Source organism: Sturnira hondurensis, unplaced genomic scaffold (assembly GCF_014824575.4).
Source record: "Sturnira hondurensis isolate 20B ecotype Veracruz unplaced genomic scaffold, ASM1482457v3 Scaffold0014302, whole genome shotgun sequence".
In the NCBI taxonomy this organism is placed as follows: domain Eukaryota; kingdom Metazoa; phylum Chordata; class Mammalia; order Chiroptera; family Phyllostomidae; genus Sturnira; species Sturnira hondurensis.
Genome location: NW_028086933.1, coordinates 6,753,307 through 6,779,049, shown reverse-complemented (window position 1 = coordinate 6,779,049; position 25,743 = coordinate 6,753,307). Strand labels below are relative to the sequence as shown.

At 39.9% G+C, this 25,743-nt stretch overlaps 1 protein-coding gene across 24 annotated transcripts in view; it reads right to left on the bottom strand.

Annotated features, from left to right (window-relative positions):
* The window catches only part of ANK3 (ankyrin 3), a 328,888-nt gene that overhangs the window by 40,566 nt on the left and 262,579 nt on the right, over positions 1-25,743 (bottom strand). For 20 of the 24 annotated variants that reach the window (XM_037062711.1, XM_037062709.1, XM_037062715.1 and 17 more), the window contains 8 exons: positions 9,592-9,803; positions 8,209-8,416; positions 7,624-7,720; positions 6,810-7,038; positions 6,021-6,146; positions 5,130-5,252; positions 4,668-4,694; positions 3,525-3,606 (listed from right to left, as the gene is read on the bottom strand). In XM_037062711.1, coding sequence (XP_036918606.1) covers positions 3,525-3,606; positions 4,668-4,694; positions 5,130-5,252; positions 6,021-6,146; positions 6,810-7,038; positions 7,624-7,720; positions 8,209-8,416; positions 9,592-9,803 — 1,104 coding nt within the window. The remainder of the gene's footprint in view (positions 1-3,524; positions 3,607-4,667; positions 4,695-5,129; positions 5,253-6,020; positions 6,147-6,809; positions 7,039-7,623; positions 7,721-8,208; positions 8,417-9,591; positions 9,804-25,743) is intronic. The other 4 variants (XM_037062712.1, XM_037062732.1, XM_037062733.1 and 1 more) reach the window with 1 other exon arrangement.

Below are 25,743 nucleotides of genomic sequence, written 5' to 3'. Positions count from 1 at the left end.
TTTTTTAGAAAACCACTCAAGCCTATTTCATGCAGAATCCAAAATAACTTTTTAGTGACAGGCAACTGATGTGCAAACTGTGAAGCCACTGGATTTTAAGTCTGTATCTTCCATGCACAATTCGGTTATGCTTCACACCCATAAAAAGCCAATAAGAGCAAGAAATTCTCTGAGTCAGAATTAAAAAAAACAAAAAACCAAGAACGAAAACAAAGAAAAGGAATGTTTGCATTTATCTTTTCCATGCAGTATATTCCTTTTGGTGAGGAAAAAAATATCATATGAAATGATTTTAAAATGCATGTGTACATACACACACAAAAGGGGGAAAAAAACAGAAAATATGGTTCATGGTTACCAAAAGCAAGCAAAGCAACAAAACATTTTATCATGCGCAATATTTCATGGCAAACAAGCCAACAAAGTGACAGTTCTTATGCCATAGGGTGCACAGTGTATAACCTTTAAAAATACTTTCACAAGAGCATTTAGAAAGAAGAGTACACTTTTTCCATGAGATGTGAAGTCTTGGTACCTTTTGAGATTTTAGGAAAATATTTAAAACTGCGTATTAAAAATACATCTGCCACTAAACATATCCATGTCTGGTGGTGTCTTCATTCTGAATGAAAGCACACAGTTTATTTCATATTTTTTTCATAATCCATTATACTTTTAATTCTCAAAAGGTATCGTGGAAAAAATCTAAGAAGCACATTCACATTTTTAACACCCCGCATTTAGGTATCTACAGTGGGATACAGTATTTTTCTCTCTCTGTATTTATCAGTGGCAAAGGTAGCGATTTTGGTGCCTTCCCAGAATATTCGTGGGGCTCAGGGTTACCTCAAACACTGGAGCAGCCATGAGACGGACCTCATGGAGACCTCACTGCTAGGAGACATGGGTTTACTACGAGCATTCTTCTGGCAGCGGGACGAGAGACACACGGACGTGGTAAGCACGCTTGCTGGGGAAAGCACACACACACACATAGTCCTCTCTACTTCTACAACGCTAACAAGCACACCGAGCTGGTCACAGAGATCTGGAAAGCCTGCCAAGGGCTAATGTTTATGTCAAAGGGGAGTACGGTCTCGCTCCCAGAAAGCACTGGTTCAGACAAGAGTGAAACCCGGAGTGAGAATCTGCTTCATCTTTACGCTCCTCTTCATGCTCTGCTCCTGCCACTGCTACAACCCAGTCCTTGGATTAGCAGCTACGCCTCAAGGGTACAGATGTTCATTCCTAGTGTACATTTAAATTCAGACATTCAGAACATACCCTTTTCTAGGCTTATATATTACCCTAAGGAAGAGTGGAGGAAATACCCATTCATTACCACACCTAGCCATGATTCCCAATATTATGTTGCTTAACTCTGTTACAAATATCCCATTGCAGATGGAAGGTTTGGGGATTCCTTCAATTCAGTGACTTGGGCTCAAGAGAGCCCAATGTCTCAAGACAGTCCAACGTCTCAGGAGAATTTACCTTTGTCACTAGCAAAAACTGGCAAAGCATCTCTCCTTACCACTGAAGGCTGGCTCATCACCCAAAGAAGTCTTCTGAACTATGTGTACTAGGCACAAAGCAGCCAAATTACTGATCAGTTCCATTTTAAGGGACACACTCTGTGGTACCCTTTATAACAAAGGCAATTTCTTGGATGTCAGGCATTGAATTACCACAAGTTTTTTGCAGGGTGTGGGGGTAGAAAGGCCAGAGTAGTGAGAGAAAAGCTGTGTGTTCACTTGGAGTTCTGACACCAACTCAGGGGCCAACATGTCCTTAGTCTTACTTAGCCCTTTCTTACTCCTTTGATTCCTCTGTTCACCACCCTTCTGCTTGCTTTCATAAAACAAGTACCCTCTTTCTTCTCTCAAAAGTCAGGGAAGACAAGCGACACACACCTTAATTGACACTAACCAGAAGGTAGCAACATTTTCATAAGTGGAGACAACTCAATTGACTTAGCATATACCTGACCTTACAACTTGTATTTCCCCCAAACCAATGCCTTAGGGACCAGAATCAGATGGGAGCTCACCTGTCCAGAGTGCCTCTGGTCTCAGGTAGCGTGGAGCCTGCCTGAAGCCTAAGAGGATTCCTTGAAGCCTAAGAGGATTGCCTGGGAGTCCCAGCCAGCTACCCAGTGAGGGTCTCAGCTTGGGGGCAAAACAGTTTTCCAATGAAAACTTCCACCCAGGGGGATTTAGTTATTAAAAAACCATCTAGTTACACACATACATACCTTTCCTGCTTTGTAGCACAATGAGAGTTAATTTCAGCCTTTGTGATTTTGAGGGGGATTTAGACATTTATGCTAGAGGGAGAAACTAAGATCTGGAAGAACATTCATGCATATCATAGGCCTTCGTTTCTCTCACGCTCCTGGTTTGGGGTCTTACTATCAAAGCTTTCCTAGTGGTCAAGGAGCTGGACTCCAGCAGATTATGCTACAACCCAGAGAAAGTAGTGTTTTCCATCGGCCCATTTTAAATGCTATGTTGGCCCACAGAAACAAGAATCCAGGAAAGGTGGGGAAAACCAAAGTTGTGGCTCTTACTGATAAATTTTCAGCTTTCCCTGAATTCAAGTCATTGTAAGTGATGGGCGATAGCTAGAAATGATTCTAATTTGAAAATAAACTTTCACCTAAATCTTTCTCTGATGGTTCCAGTGGCACCACCACATCCATCAAACGCTCTGCTGTTCACACACTCGTTGTTCCTGCTGGTGGGGGGGCCATCGAAGGGCTGCAGTGACCACCAGAGGTGATAACCACGAGGGTGAGGGGAGGAGAGAGGGGCAGAGAGAGTGAGCGAGTGAGTGCGGCTGAATGAATCCATACCTTGACACTTGCAGACCAGTTAATAATGAACCAAAACCACCACTGAGAGAAGAAAAGAGTTTAACCAGTCTAGTGAAGACTTAGAACATACTTAGTGAGGGACAGGGGGAGGGGTGGACAGACAGGGAAAGAGCAAAAAAGAAATCAGTAAGCAAGCGCTACCTCAAGAAGGTAAGAAAATAAAATCCTTTCAAAGTGGGCAGAAACAGATTCGGGTCTAAGATATAAGTAAGAAGGGTCTAAGATATACTCAGAAGTAAGAAAAGTGAGACAACTAATGTTACTCATCCTTTATCACCCTTTCTGCCATCCCAATACATAAAAACAAGTATTTTCTTTTTTGAGCACAGATTTAAAGCAACATGGATACAACACCGTCTCCTAGCATAGTTAACAATCACAGTTTTAAAGGACAAGTAATAGATGATTCTAAGTAGAACAAAATGGTTAAGAGCTTTTAAAAAACTGATTTGGACCTATGGTCTAGGGGTGTCTGTGCCTCTTCAGCTATGTACAATATATTCCTTCGATTTCACAGTCAAGTTTTTTTGCAAGCAACGTTTCTTTTGCCACCGGGTTTTCAAATGACCCTAAAATTCCGATTGTATAGAAAAAAATGTCTCTTCTCATAAAAATCGACACAGATTAGTAAACATGTTAGAAAACTCACTCATTCCAGGCTCATTCAAGTAGCTGTAGCGCTTACGTAAAGCTAAAGATGCAAAGCTTTGTCTTCTGTCTGCCTTCTCGGTCTGAAAAAGAAGAACAAAGACTGTGTCCAACATCCCTGTGGCATTTTCACAGCTTAGAAACATTCTGTAGGATGTTATGTTGATATCTTGCTTATTCTTTCTTTCTTCTTATGCAATCTCTTCATACAAATGTGATTCTGTAACCCCACCCCCATGTTTCAAACAAATACCATCATTTAGCAAATATCTGAGAATCCACACAGCAGACTACAGGGAACTACAAATAAAACATGAGCATTACAGAGACTTCTGATGCTGAACAGTAAATTTTCCCAAATTCATTGGTACCGAAAGCACATATATCACAACGAACACTCACTCTGTGTGAGTACATTCCAGGAAAAAAGGCACACAAAGTTTATTATTCTGGTTACTGCTGTTGTTTCTCTGTGTTAATAGGCATAAAGTATAGATGAGGAGATTAAAAACAGGTTAATGGTTTTATTAGAAATAAGGCCACTGAGTCTTAAGGCTGTTTATCTATTATTACTGAGATGTGACTGTTAAACATCCAATTATCATCTAATTTGGAGAAATATTAGGAGATAAATTATTAGGGAAAAAATGCACTCAAAGCTTAACTGAACAACTATGTCCTTAAAAAATGGCCACGGTAAATTTTAAAAAATAGAATATAAAATATTTATCAGTAGCTATTGAGTATATATTTTACATGATATAAAACATAGGTTAATTTGTAGAATAAAATTTCATATATTACCCATGATCTTAAGTGAAAAGTTATAACACAGTTTACTACGTGAAAATATGTACAAATGTACACTTGATGCATGCCAATCACATTTTAGAATGCTTAATGAACTTTAGTTTGTCTTTTAAAATCAGGATTATGATTTTACTGAATGTGCTGAAGTACTATTATGTACACATATGTGGATGAAGAGTGAACCATTCTTTACGAAAAATATATGCCCTTTACTGACTGAAGCTAAAAAAAAACATAATACATTTCCCACACTTCAGCCCCCTGCAACTTCTTTTGTACAGATTCAGTTTCTATTCTATCTCTGACAGAATAAAAGCAGAAGTATTCATATTACCTCATCATCTTGATCTGACTCTGTCTCCTTTTGGTTCCAAGATGCATTGCAGAGACAAGGAATATTATAATGGACAGCAGAAAAGAATATCAGGATATGAAAAGGACTTGGTAGGGAGCACAAAATGCAAGCTGATTTAGAAGGCACAGCAAATCAAAAGAAGCCAACAAAATATATCGAGAATGGTACATCCACGGCAAATTAATGTGATGCTCTCTGAAAGCATAAAACTCTAGGAACTACCAGCAGAAGCAGAAGCAATAAACAGAGGACTCCACCATACAAACCACAGGAATCTGACACCAAAGTAACAAGACTTAGTCAATCTACACAGAGAGACTAACTGAACTTGAGTTTCAAGAGCTTTAATCATGATACAAAGCATTCCTTAATGGCATACCAAGGGCCCACTCCTTCAAGACCAGGGAAAGAAAGTCGATATACACCGATATTAAAAGATACCTTTTTATGTGCTGGCAGAGTGATATTTAGGTTGCATACAGCTGTCTGCGGCAGTCCTTTTGTCGTCTTTGGTTCTTTCAGAAAAGACAGACGGCCACAGGGCTCTTGGCTGGTGTCTCTAATCTAGAAGAATTTATGTAGTCAACAGTTACAGAAAGAGACTTCTCTGAAGATGCCTGTCTTTATAACAGTTAATCATGTTTGTTTTCAGAGACCTTAGAGAGGCAGGGAATGTAAAGGGAAAAGATGATAACAATTACATGTCAACCAAAGGGGCCACATTTACACCCAGCGAGATTTAGGATGTCCGGTCGCTACTCTGAACACAGGACTGCTGAGTCCGCTTGTCTTACCCTAACAATCCATTGTAGAGTCTGGGTTACATGTGTTTGCTTCCTGTCAAATAACTTCTTTTTCTCAGAGCCTCAGGATTTGCAAAAATACTAACGGCTAACAATAATGACAGTCAAGTAATGGTCCTATGTCCTTCTGTTCTCTGAGGAGAAGGACGGTCTCTCCAGAATGTCCCTGGGCCTCACCAGAAGTGAAGGTGGAACTGGAATACTGAATTGCAATTCCACGCATTAGTGATTACTGAGCACTGACCGGGTGTAATGCAATTTGTTATACTAGAGTATTTGGTCTTATAAACATTTGCTTAAATATGAATGATTATTTAGCTGTTTAAAAGGTAAAGACTCTTATAACTAGTTACAAAGCTTTCCTAGCTGGAAAGTACACTCAGGTAGAACTAAGACAAAATCTGACCTGTTCCTACAACTTCAAGTTTGGTGGGGTATTTCAAACCGAATAAATCATTCAAATCTTTCATTTTAATTCTTGTAAGAGCATCTTAAAAAATTCACAGAGTCTCCAGTGAAGATAATTTACCTTGATGGAAAACGGCAGTCTATTTTCTTTGAAAGCATAAAAGTTAAAAACGAGCTGTTGTCCTCCTTTGGTCAGTGGAGCCAGATTTCCGTAACAATCAACATAAATAGGTTTTGCCTCCAGCACCTTTTGGGGGGGAAAAAGAAATACAGAATGTAATGGTCACTTTAGTTCAAAGAACTTTGAGGTTTTAAGTCACAAGATTGAAAGAAGGACATGTTTCTGGGCCACATCCGCTTCCTTATTAGGAAATTACTTCTGTGGTTCTGTTTACCACAGAGGAACTCTTCTGGCTCACGGTTCAATAATTATGACTGGAAACTGTATTATGGAAACATACAAGGCAGAATTATATATTTCTACTCTAGCAACTTGTAAACATGTTTGAGAAAGTATCTGACATCAATCGCTACTCAGATAGACTTTGAAAGGTTTTTCTTTTTTTTTTCCTTTTTTTTGACTCTTGAATACACATCTGATGGCTGGGTTTGAAAAGGGAAACTCATGGTAATGGGTGGAGACGGTAACCAGGCATGTAACATAACTCAAGTGGCTACAAGGACATGGAAACTGTGGCTTAGATTCATTCATACTACATTTTAACCAACTAAGATAAACTCAAATCACTTAAAATAATTTCAGAATGATTCTATATTGATTTTTAAAAAAACCCTAAAATCAATAATATACTTGAGAGTTACAGTGAGTGCTATTATGATCTCAAAAATAAAATCCTTTTATTTTTTGAAAGGGGAATATAATTGAATAAACTTGTTCCGAACGAGGTACCTCAATATCTTTGCTTCTTGCAACTTCCTCAAAGTTTTCTTGTTGCTCTAAAGTTTTGTCCACTTTGTCATCTGTCATGCAGAAACATCGCAGGGAGGATTCTACAGGATCATTCGTTTTGGCAAAAACAACAAACTTGGCCATATAAGGAACACATATTAATTCTCTGTATAGTTGTGTGGCTAACCCCACCGTCTCTAAAACTTGATGGCAGTCTGCAAGCCAAAATCTGATAAAAAATAAAATCAAACCAAAACAAAAGTATGAAAATGAAGTGATTTAAATGTCAAATATCGAAAAAAAAAAATTCACCATTAAAAACTTAGAGTATAAAAGGAACTAAACCAAAACATTAACTTGCACATCTAAACAAACAGCATGGATTTTTGCTGTTTATCAAATACAGAAAATGCTGAGAAGTTTTTTGGCTATTTCTTTCCCATGAAGTTCCTATTCCTCTGGAACATATACCAGTGATAAGCCTTCCTTTCCACTCCTGTTGAAGAGTTTTTACCCGATTGCTTTACTATTGGAAGGAGCAAGCATTTTATGGGAGAAAATTCCTATCAGTATTTATGAATTAGACTTGCTCAGAATTTTTCCTGGAAGAATCATGTCTAGCACCCTTATAGCTTCCTTTAAGAACGGGATTAAATGACTTATCCCAGGGAATTTTAAATTTCTGAGTAAGATCCAACTTCACCAACAAAACTCTAAAAAATAACCATACTAGTATTGAGCACAACAATTTTTACTTCTCAAAAGGTAATGCAACTAATTCCTTAGTGCTATTTGGAATCCTTTATTTCCATACCTGGCTGAAACATTGGTTGTAAAAGAGACACAATCCTTTATAAAGGTCAAAGGAGTAGTTCCCGTGATGTCTTCCCACTGAGCAGGTGAGGTGCCCCCTGTGAGAACAACAGCAGATATTTCGACTCTATTATGAGAGAAGCCCTTGTAATATTTGCATCATTATCCCCTTCTTCCTGAATTGCCAGTAACTTGTGAAACTTCCACACTTTCAATTAATGGTGGCTTGCACAAAAGGTAGTTTATACTTTTATCGGCTTATCATGATCTCCTTGTAAGATATCAGATTAAAAAAAAACTTATCTGTTCATTGGGATACTAATGAATGGCTTAAAATTGGGGTAACCAGTTTATGAGTGGATTTCATAAGGGCAATTGGTAAGTGCCAGGATTTGTTGTTTCAGAAAGACAAGATAATTATTTTAAGTTTCAATTTTTAAAAAGGCAAGGACTATCCAGAAAGTTCAGAAGCAACTTGTTTGTATTGCCTGGATCATTTCATTTTCCGGAGTAAAAGGGTGAGTGCAGCAGTCACTGCAAAGGCTGGCTGGCATCAATAGCAAGTACAGCAACAACGTAGCCAAACCTGTAATGCTACAGAGGAGGCGCAGATTCGGAGTGGTGTCCCCCTTGTACCCGTTGGACACGCCTTCTCCCGAGGGTGGGGGCACCGGAATGGTCATTGTGATAGGTTTATGGAATTTCCTTCTTCTTGGTTCCACAGTGACAATCGGGCTAAATGTCGCCTTGTTTCCAAGGATCTTTTTCACAATTTCATCTGGAACAGGCTGAGCCTAGACAGACAGAAAAAGGGCCGTAAATGCAAGCGGACTTTTTTTTTTTTAATCTCATTGGAAAATTGACTTCTTTTTTGAAAGTTGACTTTTAAAGTGAGGAGGAAAACACCAAAAACCATACAACCGATAAATGTCTCTTTTCCTCATCCTTTCTATTTCAGGAAGGTATAAAAAAATAAAAAAATAAACCAACCAACCAAACCAAACAAGCCTCAAACAACCTAACACTGAAAGAGGAACCAGTCATCCCCAGTATTTCCCAATGTAACACACAGCATGGGCTTGTGTGACCGGGTGGGAATCCAATCTCACGGCAGAGAAGCATCCTAATCTAATGCACAGTGAGGGACAACAAATACTACATCCAATATATTTTAAACCTATGTAGGACATTCAGTAAAACATTACAAAGGCAACTTGCACCCATGTAAAAATCGAGCTTTTTCAGGCAGTCATAATTGCAAAAGATTTCAATTCCAGTTTACCAAGCTTAACTTCTTCCTTTTGGTCTCTTTGCTATTTGGTAAAACATTCACCATGGGAGAGAGTTGAAGGGAACTTCATCCCCCTGGAATGTAAGGTGGTCTCTTTAAGTGTTTACCAAAGGCCTTCCTAGGACTTAGATGCTCAGCTCTGAACAACCCAGCTCTCTGGGCATGAGGGGCAAGCCTCCCAAAAAGAACATGAACTTTCAGTTAAAACATTAAATACAGTATTAATTACCAATGCAAATTAAGCTATTTCAGGCTATTTTCCTTATTCAGTAAGGAAAAAAAAAACTGGTTAAGTACTTATTCCATCTGACTGAAATGGATAAATACATGAGAGACCATCCTTGCCAAGATTTTCAGTCAGCTTTCAAACCAAAACAAGTTCCAACTGGTCTGGACAGATAAAACTTACCACTTACTATTTACTTAAACCAAAATTTGCACGCTTGTAAGTTTCACCATTGCTAATTTTTACGACGTGACATACTCTAAACTACATCACATATGGGTCATTTCTTTGACGGAGTATTTGTCCTCTGGTGCTCTGTCCCCCGTGTACTGAAACCAATAACCTGTGGTTTAAAAACATGATCTTTCATCGGGACCCAGGTAATAGTTTTATACAGCCAAAAACACACTGTACACACGTACCAAGGGAAAGAATGGTTTTGCGAATGTTACCTGGAGCCCCACGCGTATTCTCTTGGTTAAAGCGCCCTCTGGGAAGGCCGCCTGCACCAGGGGCACGGTGGTGCTGCTCAGAATCCCCCCTTCGGGACCGATCTGGTTGCTCTCCTGCTTAATCCGTGACACTACTGCAAAATACTGCGGGAAGTCCTTTGTGATGATCCTGCAGATTCGCTTTTTCCCCAGCTCTTCCGGGCTGTCAAGTTCTGAAAGAACGAATGAATGAGCAGGCCATGAGAACAAGCCTGTTTCCACAATACCTTGAGACGAGCTGGTGTGTGATTTTGACAGTTAAAATGACTTACAGTCAGTAGTCTGAACAGTTGTTTTTTTTTTAAGATTACGAGAAAACTACAGTGACTTTGAAATAACATCAAGCGTTGCAAAAATAAAGCTATTCATATACAGCATTTGTAGAAAAAAATTTCTACTGAAGAGGAACCAGATCTTAAAAAACTGGCATTTTACCATATATGGAAAAAATTCTACTCTTGAAAAAGGGACACCTCATTCTGTGATTATTTACATAATTTTCCCTCTAGAGGAGCTGCCAAAAGTAGGAATGAGTCAGAAAAAAAGTAGGGACCCACAAGAGAGTGAACAAGGACTTAAATATGTCTGAAAGGCTCCAGATCTTTATTGAAAAACCTCTTTTAGTATTTTAAAAGGACCCAAATGATTAGTGACATCACCACCAATTTCTGTCTTCTACCAAGGGCCCTCCCACATACAGTCGGCCCGCGTGCATGTGGACACACTGCCGCTCTCCTTCCTGCCACCCGGACCTCTGCTGCCGTGGCAGCCCTCACTCCTGCACAGGGTTTGTTCAGCCCTCCACCCTAACAGCTCTGACTCACTTTCCTTTGCACATCACATCTCAAGGTCAAAGCCCAGATACTGAGACCACCTCCGAACCAGCTCCCTGCCACTCGCCTCTCCTTACGCCAGCCCAGCCCATCCAGCCTGATGCTTCTTTCAAAAGCCATATTTTATGCAGTTTTGACAGGTTTGATGGAAATAACTTTTAAAAATCATATGCAATAATAATTATTTGAGACTTGTCAAAAGTAGTCTAGAAAGTAGACTTGTGAGGGAAAATTTATATTTTAAAATTTAACAACTTACCCAGAAATATCATAATAAAACAGTTGTAGGTAGATATATATAAAACTACAAGATACACACAAATAGGTCAAGGGACAGTAATAGAGAATTAAGAAGCAGATTCGAATTTATACATGTATATACATACCCACATATTACATAGACACATACATGGTATACAGGTAAGTCCATATATATCTCCTTTTATATATGTGTGTTATATATTTAAATGAATATATTTAAATCAAAGCCACCAATTTAAACTTCAAATCTGTGGCTTAAAAGATGGTGTTGAACATAACTGAAAATTTGGAAGAACAAAGCTAAACCACTATCATATATAATAAAAAACTCCAGCTGAACAAGAGACCTAGTTATTTAAAAACATTGAAATATTACAGAAAATCAAGATATGTTTTAACCTTGGTTAGGAGAAACTTCTCTACTCTAAATTGAAAACCCAAAAGCCAAAAAGGCAGTTTTGACTATATAAAAATGATAAAATTAGTAAACTTGAAAGATGAATGGTAGAATGGGGAAGATAATGGGCCACACGCCTTTGGCAAGTAAAGGATTAATATCTTCAATACCAACAGCAACTACAAGTTGATTTTAAAAAATGAGAAAGTCAAGAGTAATGGTAAACGCTATAAACAGGCAATTCACAGAGGCTGAAAAATGATCAATAAACATACATTAAAATCTTCAAACAATAATTTACATGGAAATACCAATTAAACAAAGAAAGATCGCTCTCAACATCAACCTCTTGTAAGATGGAAGACAGATAAAATCTTGCCCTGAGAAAATTCTGGAAATGCAGGTGGTTTCACCATTGCAGGTGGGATGCAAATGGCAGTCATCTTTGGACAATGTAATTGGGCCTGTCTTTGGGCCCAGCAATCCCATTTTCTGGCATCTTTCTTACGAGCACAGGTAATGACTAAAACTTGAAAGAGCTTGAATGCCCATCAGTAGGGAAATGGTTAGATAAGCCGTGGTTCATCCATACGCTAGACATTCCCACAGCTGGTAAATGGGATGATTCCCATTCATCCATTTTCCAGGTATTTACCGAAGACCTACAGTGTGCAGGCACTGGTCCAGGCACTGCCGATAGAGTAAAGAACAAGCCAAAGTCACTGCTCACATGGAGATCATATTCTAATGTGGGGAGGGACACACGCCACTAAACAGACATGAAGAAAATAATAAACTGAGGGGAGAGAACTGAGGGGTAGGGAGGAGAGGTGAATGGGTGATCGGGAAGCTGCTTTCTGAGGACATGGCATTAGAGGAGATCTGAGGGAAGGAGGGGCCAGGCAGGGAGGACCGAGCAGCCTGAAGCATGTGAAGTGAGGCAAGAAGCAAGATGCAGAGGAACATGCAGAGGATGACCCTTTTTAGGGGAAACTGTAATCCGTACATTTGAATATTTCAAAAAGAGAAATAGGTAGAAGAAACATTCTAGGACATTAGCACTGGTTACTTCCAAGTAACCAGATAAGAAATGGAGTTGGAGCTGAGAAGAAGGTGGGAAATAAGACTGCACTGTCTTTGGGTTTATATAGCTGGGGTAGTGTTACCTGTGACAAAATAAAGAAATTCCCAAACTTCAGGGAGGGAGGGCTGTGCTTTAGTTTTTGTTGTTTGCTACTCACATAAGTCTCTCTTCATATCTCAGATGCGTACAGCACCTGTACTACTTTCCCTGCACTAGGAGGATGCCTGCCTCCTTTATTACATACCTAAGGCTGAGATCATGGCTTACTGTAAATAGAAATTTGTAACATGGTAAAATGGATGGTTAGGCAATTGGGTCAGACATCTTCCCATTTTACAGATTAACTACTGGAATCTGGCATCAGAGCATCAAATTAATTGTCAACTAGGAGAGAAACTGGATTTCACCTGGATCAAAAGTGGACTTGGAATTTTGGTTCTTTTTGTTACTAATCTGTCCTCTCTGCTCTGTCCAGGCCTAAATACTCAATTCCTAGTGAAAGAAAACAAAGGTGAAAACAATGCAAAAAAAAGGTTAGTATGAAAAAACAGGAAGGAAAATTAATGGTATATTAAATGTTTCCTTCCATAAAGAATAGATATATTTCCCTTCCCATAATATGGCTCATTTTTAAAAGTCTAGATTCCTCAAGTTCGTAACTCCTGCTGCAACTGACAAAGTTCTGTTAGTTTGCTTAAATTTCTGTGCAGTACATCATCATCAGCTAAGTAGATTTTTTTTTTCTGCGTCAAACTCATGATTACATTCTTCTTTGGAAATGGCTTTAGATTCCATGGGGTACAAGCAATTTAAGAAGACCCTGTTATGAAATCACACCTTTCAAACAAGTCAGAGGTCCTAACTCTGCATGTAACACACTGTGTAGCCTGTGGGTATGAAATTTTCTCAAAATCAGTCTGGATCTACCAGAGAGAGTAAGGCATCTTTTGGGGGATACCTCTTACCTGTGTGTGTGTGTGTGTGTTGTGAGTATGTGCACATCTCTCTGTGAGGAGCCGAGGTACAGAGCGCTGATATTACCCCTGGGAACTGTGACAGCAAAGGGTTGGGAAGAATTGCCACTCTGTACAGTGGAGGCAGCCTGGCCACACTTATGCTACAGGACCTTTGATAAAGTATGAATGCCACCCCAGATATAAAACGAGCATGCGCATCTCAGACACAGCAGATGAGTGGCAAATGGAGAAGCACAGATTTGTTACTCATAATCAACTTCTGACATCTTTTGGGATTTGCCAATGCTTCAGGGTCCCTCTGTGTTGTACCACTTTACTTCAAAGCTTTTAGCAACTCTTCTGTCACCATTAAAATTTGCATACTTATTGTCCTTCAATGTATATTTTAATAGGTATTGTATAGATAAGCCTCAACCCAAAAGAATAACCAATGTGGAAATTTTAGGAATTTGAGTGTCCATGAACCATTCATTAAACAGAATCACACACATTCATTGCCTTCTTGAACCTGAATTACTCAGGTTCCCAGGCCTCTGCATGATGAAATGTAGAAAAGATATCTTTCCTTAACCAAGTTATATTGTTTATATGTGTTCTTAAAATATTTTAAACTTTTTTCCTGAGAATAAAATCAATAGAATGTAATTTAAAAAACCTAAATATCGGTTTAGAAACAGCAGCATAATTTCTTGGGTTGGGGCAGGTAGAAGGTTTAGGGGGGATAAATGGTGGTAGAAGGAGGCTTCACTGGGGGCGGAGAAAACACAATATGTGGAGAACACACAATATGTGGATAATGTGTTGTAGAATTGTGTACCTGAAACCTATATAATTTTATTAACCAATATCACTCCTAAAAATACAATAAAAATAGGAAAAAAAGAAGCATAACTTCTTTAAGAGAGTTGCATGTTAGGCTCTTTTACTCCAGAAAAAATGCATAAGTTGGAAAAGAAATGATGTGGATAGTAGGTAATGTGAAGAAGCAAGAGGAAGAGGTGAAACCATTGAGTAAAGTCACTTTGAAATTCTAATGACGCCAAGATCTATCACAAGATTTTAAGGGGACCTCCAGCCAAGATGGCAGTTTAGGCAGATATGGCTTGCCTCTTCCCACAAACACATCAAAATTACAACGGAAAAACAGAACCACCATCATTCAGAACCATCACAAATCTAGTCGAATGGAAGTCAGACAACCACAGAATTAAAGGAACCACATCCATCCAGACAAGTAGTTGGGGCACTGACGCAGAATGGGCTGGTCCCACACCCAGGTGTGGTGGATACAAATTCAGGAGGGATCTCTCGGGAACGAGGAGTCCTAGCCCCACTCCAGGAAGATACATCCCCACAACTTCTGGTTGCAAAAAGAAGCAAGGATTGAGTCAGTGGAAGAAACTTCTGGAGTCCAAAGCAGTTCCTCCAAAGCACCCCATACAGAGACTCACCTACTCAGACTGTCTCCTTCTGAGCTCCAGCACCGGAGTAGCAGCTTGAAAGGCACCAGTGGCACATAGGGAGGAAGTAAAGTGTCTGGCATCAAGGTGAGCAGAGGCCATTGTCCCTTTTCTGAATGCTCTCCCCACAGAGCCTGTAAGCTGGTGCCATATCTGAAACTCCATCAACCTGGCTAACACTCTTTGCTCCACCCGGGAGATGCCCGAGACTGCCCCACCCAAATATGGGCCCACCCAAACTGCTTTTCCATATGAATGGCTGGCCTTGATTCATGCTTCACAATTTCCTAAATCCTCTCAAACAAGCAACAGTTGGCCTCAGTGAGCACCAGGCCCAGCACTAGCAGCAGACAGCCTGGATTCACAGCTTGGCTTCACCTAGAATCTCCAAACCCAGCAAAAGGAGCAGCCATCTCAGATTGCTTTATAGCTCACCCAGGGTGGCCCTGGGCAAAACAGAGGTTGGGGCTGACCTTGCCTTGCACCATCCAGGAAACCCCAGAGTCTACATACGCAGTGGGCAGCTACAGACCATGTCAGAGACCTCCACCCTATTCCTGCACAGATGATCTTCCACAGAAGGCAGAGATTGGTGGTTGGTGGTCACAGCCAGTCCTTGCAGCTGACTGACCTGGGTAAATCCCTCCCATTGACCTGTCAGCAGCAACCAAGGCTCAACTACAACAGGAGGGTGTACTCAGCCCACACAAAGGGTGCACCTTGAGTACCCAGTTTGGGTAGTCAAGGAGGATAGAGGAGGCTGTGCCACTGGACCCTATAGGGCACCTACTATATTAGGCCATGCTACTAAGACTTGAAGTCAAAGCAGCTCTACCCAATACACAGAAACAAATACAGGGAGGCCCAAATAAGAAGACAAAGAAACATGGCTCAAATGAAAGAACAGATCAAAACTCTAGAAAAAGAGCTTTTTACCTCCACAAAATGGAAATAAGCAATCTATCAGATGCAGAGTTCAAAACACTGGTTATAAGGACACTCAAGGATCTTATTCACGACCTCAACAGCATAAAAAAGATCCAGTCAGAAATGAAGGATACACTAGTTGAAATAAAGAACAATTTACAGGGAAACAACAGTAGAGAGGATGAAGCCGAGAGCCAAATCCATGATTTAGAATATAAGGAAGCAAAAAACAAGCAATTAGAACAATGAGAAGAAAAATGAATTTAAAAAAAGTGAGGAAAACATAAGCAGCCTCTGGGACTACTTCAAGAGATCAAACATTTGTATCAAAGGGGAGCCAGAAAAATAAGAGAAAGAGCAAGAAATTGGAAATCTATATGAAAAAATAAGGAAAGAAAACTCCCTCATTTGGTGAAGGAAATAGACATGGAAGCCCAGGAAAACACAGAGAGTCCCAAACAAGATGGAGGCAGAGGCCCATTTCAAGACACATCATAATTAAAATGCCAAAGGTTAAAGATAGAAAGAGAATCTTAAAAACAGCAAGAGAAAAGAAGTTGGTTACCTACAGAGTAATTCCCATAAGAATGTCAGCTGTTTCCTCAAAAGAAACTTTGCAGACTAGAAGGGTTTGGCAAGGAATATTTAAAGTTATGAAAAGCAGAGACCTACAGTCAAGATTGCTCTACTCAGCAAAGCTATCATTTAAAACTGAAGGGTAGATAAAGAGCTTCCCAGACAAGAAAAAATACTAAAGGAGTTCATCATCATCAAACCATTACTACATGAAAAGTTAAAAAAATCTATTTAAGAAAAAGAAGATCAAAACTATGACCAATAAAAAGGCAATAAATACGTATCTATCAACAGCTGAATTTAGCTCTGGCTGGTGTGGCTCAGTGGATTGAGCACGGGCCTGTGAAGCAAGGGGTCGCCGGTTCGATTCCTGGTCGGGGTGCATGCCTGACCAGGCCAGGTCCCCGGTAGGGAACATATGAGAGGCAGCCATGCGCTGATGTTTCTCTCCCACTCTTTCTCCTTCCCTTCCCCTCTCTCTAAAAAATTAATAAATAAAATATTTTAAAAAACAGTTGAATCTAAAAAACAAACTAGGCAAACAAGAAGAACAGAGATAGAATCACGGATATGGAGAACATTTTAATGGTTGCCAGATAGGAGGGAGGTAGGTGAGAATGAGTGAAGAGGTGAATGGATTAAGAAGTACAAACAGATAGTCACAGAATAGCCATGGGGATGTAGAGTACAGGAAATAGAGTAGCCAAAGAACATATATGCATGACCCATGGACATGAACAATAGTGGGGGGATTGCCTGAGGGAGTGGGGCGTGCTGGGTGGAGGGGAGCAAAGGGGGTAAAATTGGGACAACTGTAATAGCATAATGAATGAAACAGAATTTAAATAAAGGAAGAGAAAAGATCTCATGGGCCATAAATAAGATAGAGGTTAAGTAAACCTTGTTATAGTCAGACTATGAAATACTGTGCAGTTATTAAAAAGAATGAGGTAGAAGTACACATTGTAATAATTAAATCTCCATGTCATATTAAATGGAAAAGTCACAAAAAATATAAAAATTGACTAATCACGTCTTTACATATCTATGTGTAAATTCATGTAATTTATATAAAATTAGGAGAGGGGAAAAGAGGAAAATTACAATGAATGTTTTTACACATGCATTATTACGTGGGTCATAATACTTTGGTGCTAGTATTAATATAATAATATACACAAATGACAGACTCTAAGTGTTTTAAAGAAAGTTCAACTCAGCACATTTTTTCCTCTAGTTCCTGCTTTACAAAATGGAAACTGGAAGACAACAGGGACATGACTGCAAGTCTGCAAACAGGTCACTAAGGACCCAGCTGGGTAAAGCCGCAGGAGGGCGTGAGGAAAAGGCTGTTGACACTCAGCTACTGTGAAGCCCTGGCTCATGGCCTCGGTACCGGTGACCTTACAGGGTTTTCCTTCTTAGAATTTTGATGAATTATTAATGTGTACTAAAACTAGATTTTCTTTTCTTAAAATGCATAGTTACCATGGTTAAATTACATTAAACAAAATGATGTTTGATATTGAGGTCTGGCCCATTGTAGGTGTTTAATTAATAGCACTGAACAAAGAAATCAACTGGGAATCAATGAGGGACTTAATATTTTTCCTACCAAATCAATAAAGAATCAATCAGCACTCATACTTTTCCTATCAAATAACTGAAATAATCATTTAAAATCTTGCTCTAAAATATGTGCAGTAGTAGAAACTGGTATTTTTTATTCTTTTAATAGTGATTTAAATAAAAAATATTGTATGTGAAAAAGTGGCCCTAGTCGCCCTGCTTTTTAATCCGTAATAAAGTCTACCCTGTCTGCGTGTCTATAACTCAGAAACTAGTTCACTTAATGGGTAGCTACCCAAGCTGAATTACAAACTCATGAGAATCTAAAATTCTCCCCAAAAATCGGTGATGCATTTAAAAAGGCATACGGCAGTCTCCCTTTAACTGTGGGGGATACATTTAAAGACCCTTTTCCTAGTCATACTTATCTATCATGAAGTTTAACTTATAAATTAGGCAGAGTAGGAGATTAAGAATGACTAATAATAAAATAGAACAATTAACAATATATACCATCATAAAACTGAGGTGATTGTGGTCTCCCTCTCTGATAACCAATCTGAGAAGCAAGACGGCTGGCTACTAAGTGACTGAGGAGTGGACAGCACACACAGCTCATGCGAAGGGATGATTCATGTCCTTGGTGGGGCAGCGTGAGCCTTTATCACGCTACTCAGAATGGCATGCAAGTTAAAATTTATGAGTTTATTTCTGGATTTTCACATTTTATCTTTCAGGACTGCAGCTGGCCAAAGGGAACAAGTCATGGGAATCGAAACCGTGGATGAGGGGGATGACTGTATCAGGGAAGTCAGATTTCCAGGCAAATAGTGATGAAGTCTGATAATGTAAAAATGGAATAACTTCAATGTGCTTTTCCGGACTGTATGCATTCAGATTTTAAAATGCTCTATTACTTAGGCTCTGGCTGGGTGGCTCAGTTGGTTGAGCATTGTCCCCGTACACCAAAAGACTGCGGGTTCGATTTCCAGTCAGGGCACTTATCTAGGTTGCAGGCTCAGTTTCCGGTTGGGGCATATACAAGAGGCAACCAATAAATGTTTTTCTTCTCTTTTCTTTCTTTCTCTCTGCCTCTTTGTCCCTTTCTTATTAAAATCAATAAGCATATTCATAAGTAAGGATTAAAAATAATGCTCCACTACTTAGGCCAGAAGAAGGAATTACCAACTATCTTTGCTTTGCCTCCATCCTGCACATGTAAACCCAACACAATTATCTGCAGCATAAATGTGATGCCTGCATCACATTCGTACCCACCAAGAACTAGGTCCTAGCACAGTGTAGCCCAGACTGGCCAGACCCTAAGCAACACCCGTGCCTCATACTAAAACCTCAGGTTTCTAGGTTTCTTTCGAAAATTCTAACTTGGTCGGCCAGGAGTGAGACCTGAAAATCTGCTTTTAGCATTCAATCCAGGTGACATCTGGGAAGCAAGTTCGCAGTAGACTCTCACCTCCTACCTGTTCTCACAAATTCAGAATGAGAAGTATTAAAAAGACGACAACAGGATCCTATTAAAAAACAACTCAAAGATAGTTCAATACAGGACGAGGAGCTTATAGGCAATAATAAGCCTATATATTACTTTTAAATGTTTTTTAAGGATACATTAAAATGAAATCACTCCACAGCAACAGAATTAAAGGAGAAAAGGGCATAAAAATTAAGAGTTTCGGCCTTTCAGGCAATTTAAATTCCATAGAATACAAAAGGACCTCCCTTCTTTCGTTTTAATCTGTTACTAGTAAAGTTAAAACAAAAAAATAAATACGGGGAAAAGACAGAAGTGAGTTCTAAAATAGGTAGTTCTGGCCAGGAGGAAGGCTAAAATTTATATTTACTGGAAGTCTACTTTTTAGTAGGTCAACTATTATTTGACCTACATAGCATTACAGCAAAGTCGGTATCTGAAGTTCGGAGAGGTCATGTGACTTGCCCAAATTGACTTTGCTGGTCTGCTTTAAAGCTGACTTTGGGAACTAGGTCTAGAAACAGGCTTGGGAAGAAGGGAATGAAGTCATGCAGACATGGATTTCAACCACTATCTCACACAGCATCTGCAGACTACCTGGCACATGGGCGGTGGTTGATAAGACAGATGAATCATGGATAGGATTTCCAAATACCCTGGTCCCAAAGGTGACGTGACTTCCTGGTGGCCCACTCTACGAGCAGAGAGCCCTCGTCACAGTGGCACTTCCTGCTGCACAACAAATAGAAGCGGATGTTCCACAGCTTTCTTGCCTCAGTGATTAATGACAAGTATATTAAGCACCTGGTAACTCATTGAGTTTCTTTAGTTGTACTATAAAAGGTGGCAGTGTTCTCTGCAACTGAGCAACAAGGATTGCTCACAGAGCAATAAGGATTAAACGATGCTTTACAAATATGAGTGGCGATGGAGCTCATAATACAATGAAACCTAAATTACAGAATTGAAATGGTGTTCTCACTAAATAAGTTACTCTTAAAGCTTTCAAATGGCCATCCTGATCAGATTTGCCTTGCTCTTATACACCCATGATTAAATGTCTCAATGACATGGTCACATGGGGCCATGACTCTCTTCTCTGTATCAAATCTGTCTTCTGAAGGCCACCTGGTCAGAAGCAATATAACCTCAAGGTTTCAAGGGTGAGTTCCCTATCTAGGGTTAAATTTCTGGTCAGGAGAACGCTCTGCTCAGCTGACTCCTCTAAGAGTGGAGTACCTGATACTGAGGGGCAGGGAAAAAAATGGAAACTCAGAATGTTAGAATTCAAAAGGGCAAGCTTGCTGGGGCTGTGGAAACCCCATGAGAGACAGGAACCTTGGGTTCAAACCCAGCTCCCCAGCCAGTGGGCCTGGACCTTGCACAAGTTCCTTAGCTCTGAGTCCTATGTCTTGTCTATGAGATAAGTATAAGAAAAGTTTTGTCTGGGTGAACATGACAAATAAACGATAGAAAACCAACAGCACAGTTCTATTCACAGAATAACCTGGGTTACAGTCTTTCCAAGGTTACACAGCTGAGGAGAGGCAGACAGCCGACCTGTGGCAGTTCCAAGGTTGGATGTTTAAAAAACTATTCCACTGCCCTTGTTTTGTATCTCTACAAGCACATAAATCTGAATTGCTATCATTTTCGTTTCATTCCATTTTTCAAGGAAAATTTCGCCAATTACAGAAAACTAAATTTCAGATAAATTGGGGGAGATGAAGGAAATAAAAGATAAATCTATAATATTCATCTCAAGCTGCAAAATATAAGAGTACTTGTAACAATTCACTGAAGTATTTGAAAAATTACAGGCATTCATTTCTTTGCGATTAAAATTCAGCTCCATCAGAACATGCTACTTTTGTACCAAGCCCACCCAAGATGTTACAAGAAAAATAAAACCTCAGAAGATGTAACTCAACCCTTTTTCCTCAAAATAACATAATAGGAATCTTTTCATTTTTTTCAACGTTTAAAATAATTATAGATTCATGGAAAGTTGCATGGACAGCACAGAGAGAAGAAATCATACAACTCTACAATTTTAGTAATTTAACTCTTATTCTTATTCAGTTCTGGTATCGGCTTTAAGTTGGTCTGGATTAGCATTATTTCACACCTTCACCCAAGGCAGGACCCTCTTCACTCCAGATTTGCTCACTGCATGAAGCGTTAAGGATGGGGCATGTGTGGAAACAATGATACGCCTGTCTGTTTTTCTCTCCAGTTTTAGCAAGCCATATATTTCTGACAATCATATATCTTAAACGTATTTTTCAGAAAACTAATTTTTAATCATTATGTGTCCTTTTCCTGTCGTGTATACTTCCTCTCCCCATGTGGTTGTGACATTCCCTTTCTTTAAAAGGTCACTCTCTCTCTCGGGTCTGCTTCTCTGGATTACTACCACCCAAAGTGAGGGCCTGGATACAAACCATTCATTTCTCCATCCATTTAACACATTACAACAAAGTGATAACACTGGGACAAGAGCTACTGTCTGTCCTGAGTCATAAAAGCTGTCAAGATGTCAGAGCCTGCTCCTGCCCTCATGGACTTTACAGTCCACCCAGGAAGAGAGCAGAGTTCACAACTGCTCATTACCGAAGTCGGGCCTGGTGTTGTGTGCACATTGCCACACGGGGCTTACTCAGCCTGGGCTTCAGAGAAGCTTCCCGGAAGAAGCAAAGTGAAGGAGCCCTGTGAAAGCTAGCAAGCTAGTATAATGTCATGATTTAATTAATAGTTGTTGGTATGCCTTTTGTTTTGCACCCCACCACCATCCTAATCTAAGTTCAATGTTTCCTTTTTCTGCAGACATTTTCAAGATTGTTAATATATTTCTCCAACAGATGGTGCTGTGCACAGCATAAAGCAACGTATTTCACTGTTCATTTCTCAAATGCTTCCACAATCTAACTCAACAACATAGATTACTATTTGTCTCATGGCCAATAAATTAAAAACAAGTTGGTTCAGTGGAAATGAACCAAAGCAGCAATTTGTAGCTGAGAACTCTGTTTCTAAAATATTCTTGATATAGTTAGATAATAGTCATGGGAGACTTGGTTTCTCTTACATAATACTGCAAGTACCAATTCTCCTTTCCTGACTCCAATCTCAACAGTGAAAGTTACTACATCTAAAAAGCAGTATCTTAAAATCTCATTTGCTCTCATCTGAAATTTAAGGAGTGACAAGTGAGAACATACTTTCCTAGTGTTCTAACACTGTCTGGAGAACTTTAGCAACACTGTGTTCCAACAGCGACTGGGATTTCAAAATCCCAGCATAATTCATGTATCCTCAAAGCTTTCTTGTGATACCTCAAAGGCAGTGATGATTTTGATCTTAAAACCTAATAGATGTGTAAAAAAAGTCTGCACACTGTCTAGAGCAGCACTGTCTAAAAGAAATATAATGCAAGCCACGTATATAACTGTAAATATTCTTATAAGCCACACTAAAAAATAAACAGGTACAAGTCAAATTAATTTTATCAATACATTATATTTACACCAGTATTTCCAAAACATTACTATTTCAACATGTAGCCAACATAAAAATTATTAATGACATATGTATTTATTTTGGGAGATGCACTAAATCTTCCTGTATCTGATGCATTTTATATTTGTAGCACACGTATTTCAATGTGTACAAGCCGCATTTCAGGTGCTGGATAACCAACCGCAAGGAGCTAGTGGCTACTGTACGGGACAGTCAGGACTAGGGCATTCCTCTGTCTCATCAATCAATTCTTAGACTCAGGTCTCTAAGGAGGGAGGGTCCTCCCACCAATAAGCACTCCCAGGTCCACATAACCGCAAACTACAAAACACCCCTTGGGGTCTGACTTCAGAGGCACAATTTTAAACCTGTTTAATTGAACTTCGCGAGTTTAATGAAAGTTTTTCATGAAACTGATGAAGTGGATTCAATCTGGTGCATGTTAAAGACGATGCTTTGGAGGGAAGCAGAATGGCTGTGTTCTGTCTTGCGGTATCTTTTACTCTGCTGAGAAGGGAGGGACTGACAAGTGCCTGCCTCTGTCAAAGAAAAAAGCTGCTCCCGTCACACGATACCTTGGTGGGCAGAGCGGGTTCTTCACACCCAGACCAACTGCCCCACCTCTTTCTAGCCTCTGACTTGAATAGAACTTTGCTGACACACCTGCTTCATTAGCATAACCACCGATGCGCTCACCTCTGGGCTTGCTGCTGACAGAAATAATCCTAATGCCACATTATTTTCCACAATTTTTCCTGAAGACATTCCATATCCTATTGAGTCATACATGAACTAGGAAGGTTACCTGATCAGTAACGGACAATTTAAATAGCAGCTGACATGTATGTGGTACTTCTGTTCCACACAGAGTCCTTTCATAGGTATTCATTTGAGAACACACAGAGGGCAAAGGAGTACCATAGGAAAACAGCTAGCTAGGGCAAGAGGCAGAAGCCCAGATTTTGGAAGTCTAGGTCTCTTTATTTATTATTTCCCAAGTGGGTGGTGGTGAGGGGATGAGAATCACCACCGCCTACGGTGACTAGGGCTGCCGCTAGCCCCCGTGGTGCCTGTGTGGTTTGGAAAAGGGTGCGCACGTGGGATGGATACGGACCTGCAGATGCAAGACGTGGCAACTAGGCAGTGGCTTTGAGAAAACTAGGTAAGAGTGGCCCCTTGTCCCGCAGGCCAGTGTCAGAGCACACAGCTTGGCCGGAGCAAGAAGCAGGGTTTCAGGCCCCACTTGCCGTCCTGCACAAGTGCGTGCGCCCACGGCAGCCGTGGCTACGACAAACGCCGATGGAGCGCCTCTCACGCAGCGGACGTCACTGAGAACTTCGTGTATTCACTCATCTGTTCCCCTTTAGGGCCCTATGAGGAATCCTCACTTCACGGATTTAAACTAAAGATTAGAGAGACTGACTGTTAGGGCCACACACCTGGTACCCGGTGGAGCCAGGATGGGAATTCTGGTCCGCGTGATGCCCAGAGACTGTGATCCCAACGTGCACATTCCAGGGGAGTAACTATCCTCCAACCCGAACTTGCCTTTCCTTGGGGTCAGTCTAACCACTGAATTTTATTGTGCGCATGGAAAGTTATTGCAAGTTTTGAAATACTATATAGAAACGATCTGATTCTTAGAATTGTGTTGTTTAGTAAAAAAAAAATCGATGATCAAAATACTGGCTCAGATGATTTTTAAATACTTGGGTTTTAAGACTTTCAGAGAAGAGGGTGCAATGAAATGAGCTATAAAAGTAGCACACAGATGTGTTATAAAGTAGCACACAGAATTAATTTACAAAAAAAGAGTTAAAAAGGAGACATTTGTAATGACAGGTATTATCCTGGGTCACTTGCCACAGGTCACAGATATGGTTTCAATGTCATCAACTGGGGAAATTAACAGGTTAAATAAAATAGTAGAATGCTTCCTTTTTTTTTAAAGGAAGTCTTGAGTGATCTGGTCCTTGATTTATCGGTGTATTTTATTTACTATTTTCATCCTGGTAATTAACAGTTATTCAGGAGCAAAGAAGGGAGGGGGACAGAGTGGAGAGAGTGGACAGAGGGGGACAGAGTGGAGGGTCACACCAAACCTCCTCAATGCACTCAGCCTTCTCTGCCCCAAAAAACTTTGACTAGCTGGACCTTGAAGGAGAAAGAAGGGTTGCTTCTTTTTTTGTTTTAAAGTGCTAGACTGATTTGTATTCCTGACTGACTGGTTTTCTGTCCTGTTTTTCCAGGGGGAATGTTTTGATAAGAAAGCAGTGTCCTTGGGAACAGGGGAAGAACGGTGGTGAGTGGGGTGTGAGCTTGGCATGAAATCTGGTTAGTGGACGTTCATTATAAAAGATGTGTAGTGAGCCCTGGCTGGTGTAGCTCAGTGGATTGAATGCAGGCCTGAGAACTAGAGGATCACAGTTCGATTCCCAGTCAGGGCACATGCCTGGGTTGCAGGCCAGTTCCCAGCAGGGAACATATGAGAGGCAACCATACATTGATCATTGATGTTTTTCTCCCTTTCCCCTTCCCCTCTAAAGATAAATAAATTCAAAAAATCTTTTAAAAAAAGACGTGCAGTGGTTTCTTCATTATTATATTAAAGATTTCAAAACGTAAGGAAAACTGCAGTGCCTTGAGAATAGGGCCCTATTCTGGCCGCAGTGGCTTTCCAGTACTTGATTCACTAAACTCGGAAGTATTCACATCCCTCTCACTTGTCTAAAATGGAGCCAAAGTTTATCTGGTCTTTAAAAATGTGTCACAGAAACTCCATCTACTATTTCTAACATCACACATAAAATCCAGGACAGTGGGCATATATCATTTCTTTAAAACATCTTGTGTTTGGGGAATCACTTGTCCAGGCCAAGATACGACTGATTCCTATTTGAAAACTGGATTATTAAAAAAAAAATAAAAACATGTCAGCATGAAATCATGGGAGTCCATTCCATTTAAATTTTTTTTAAATTCTACTTCTGCTTGATAGGACATATCCTTTATACTAAA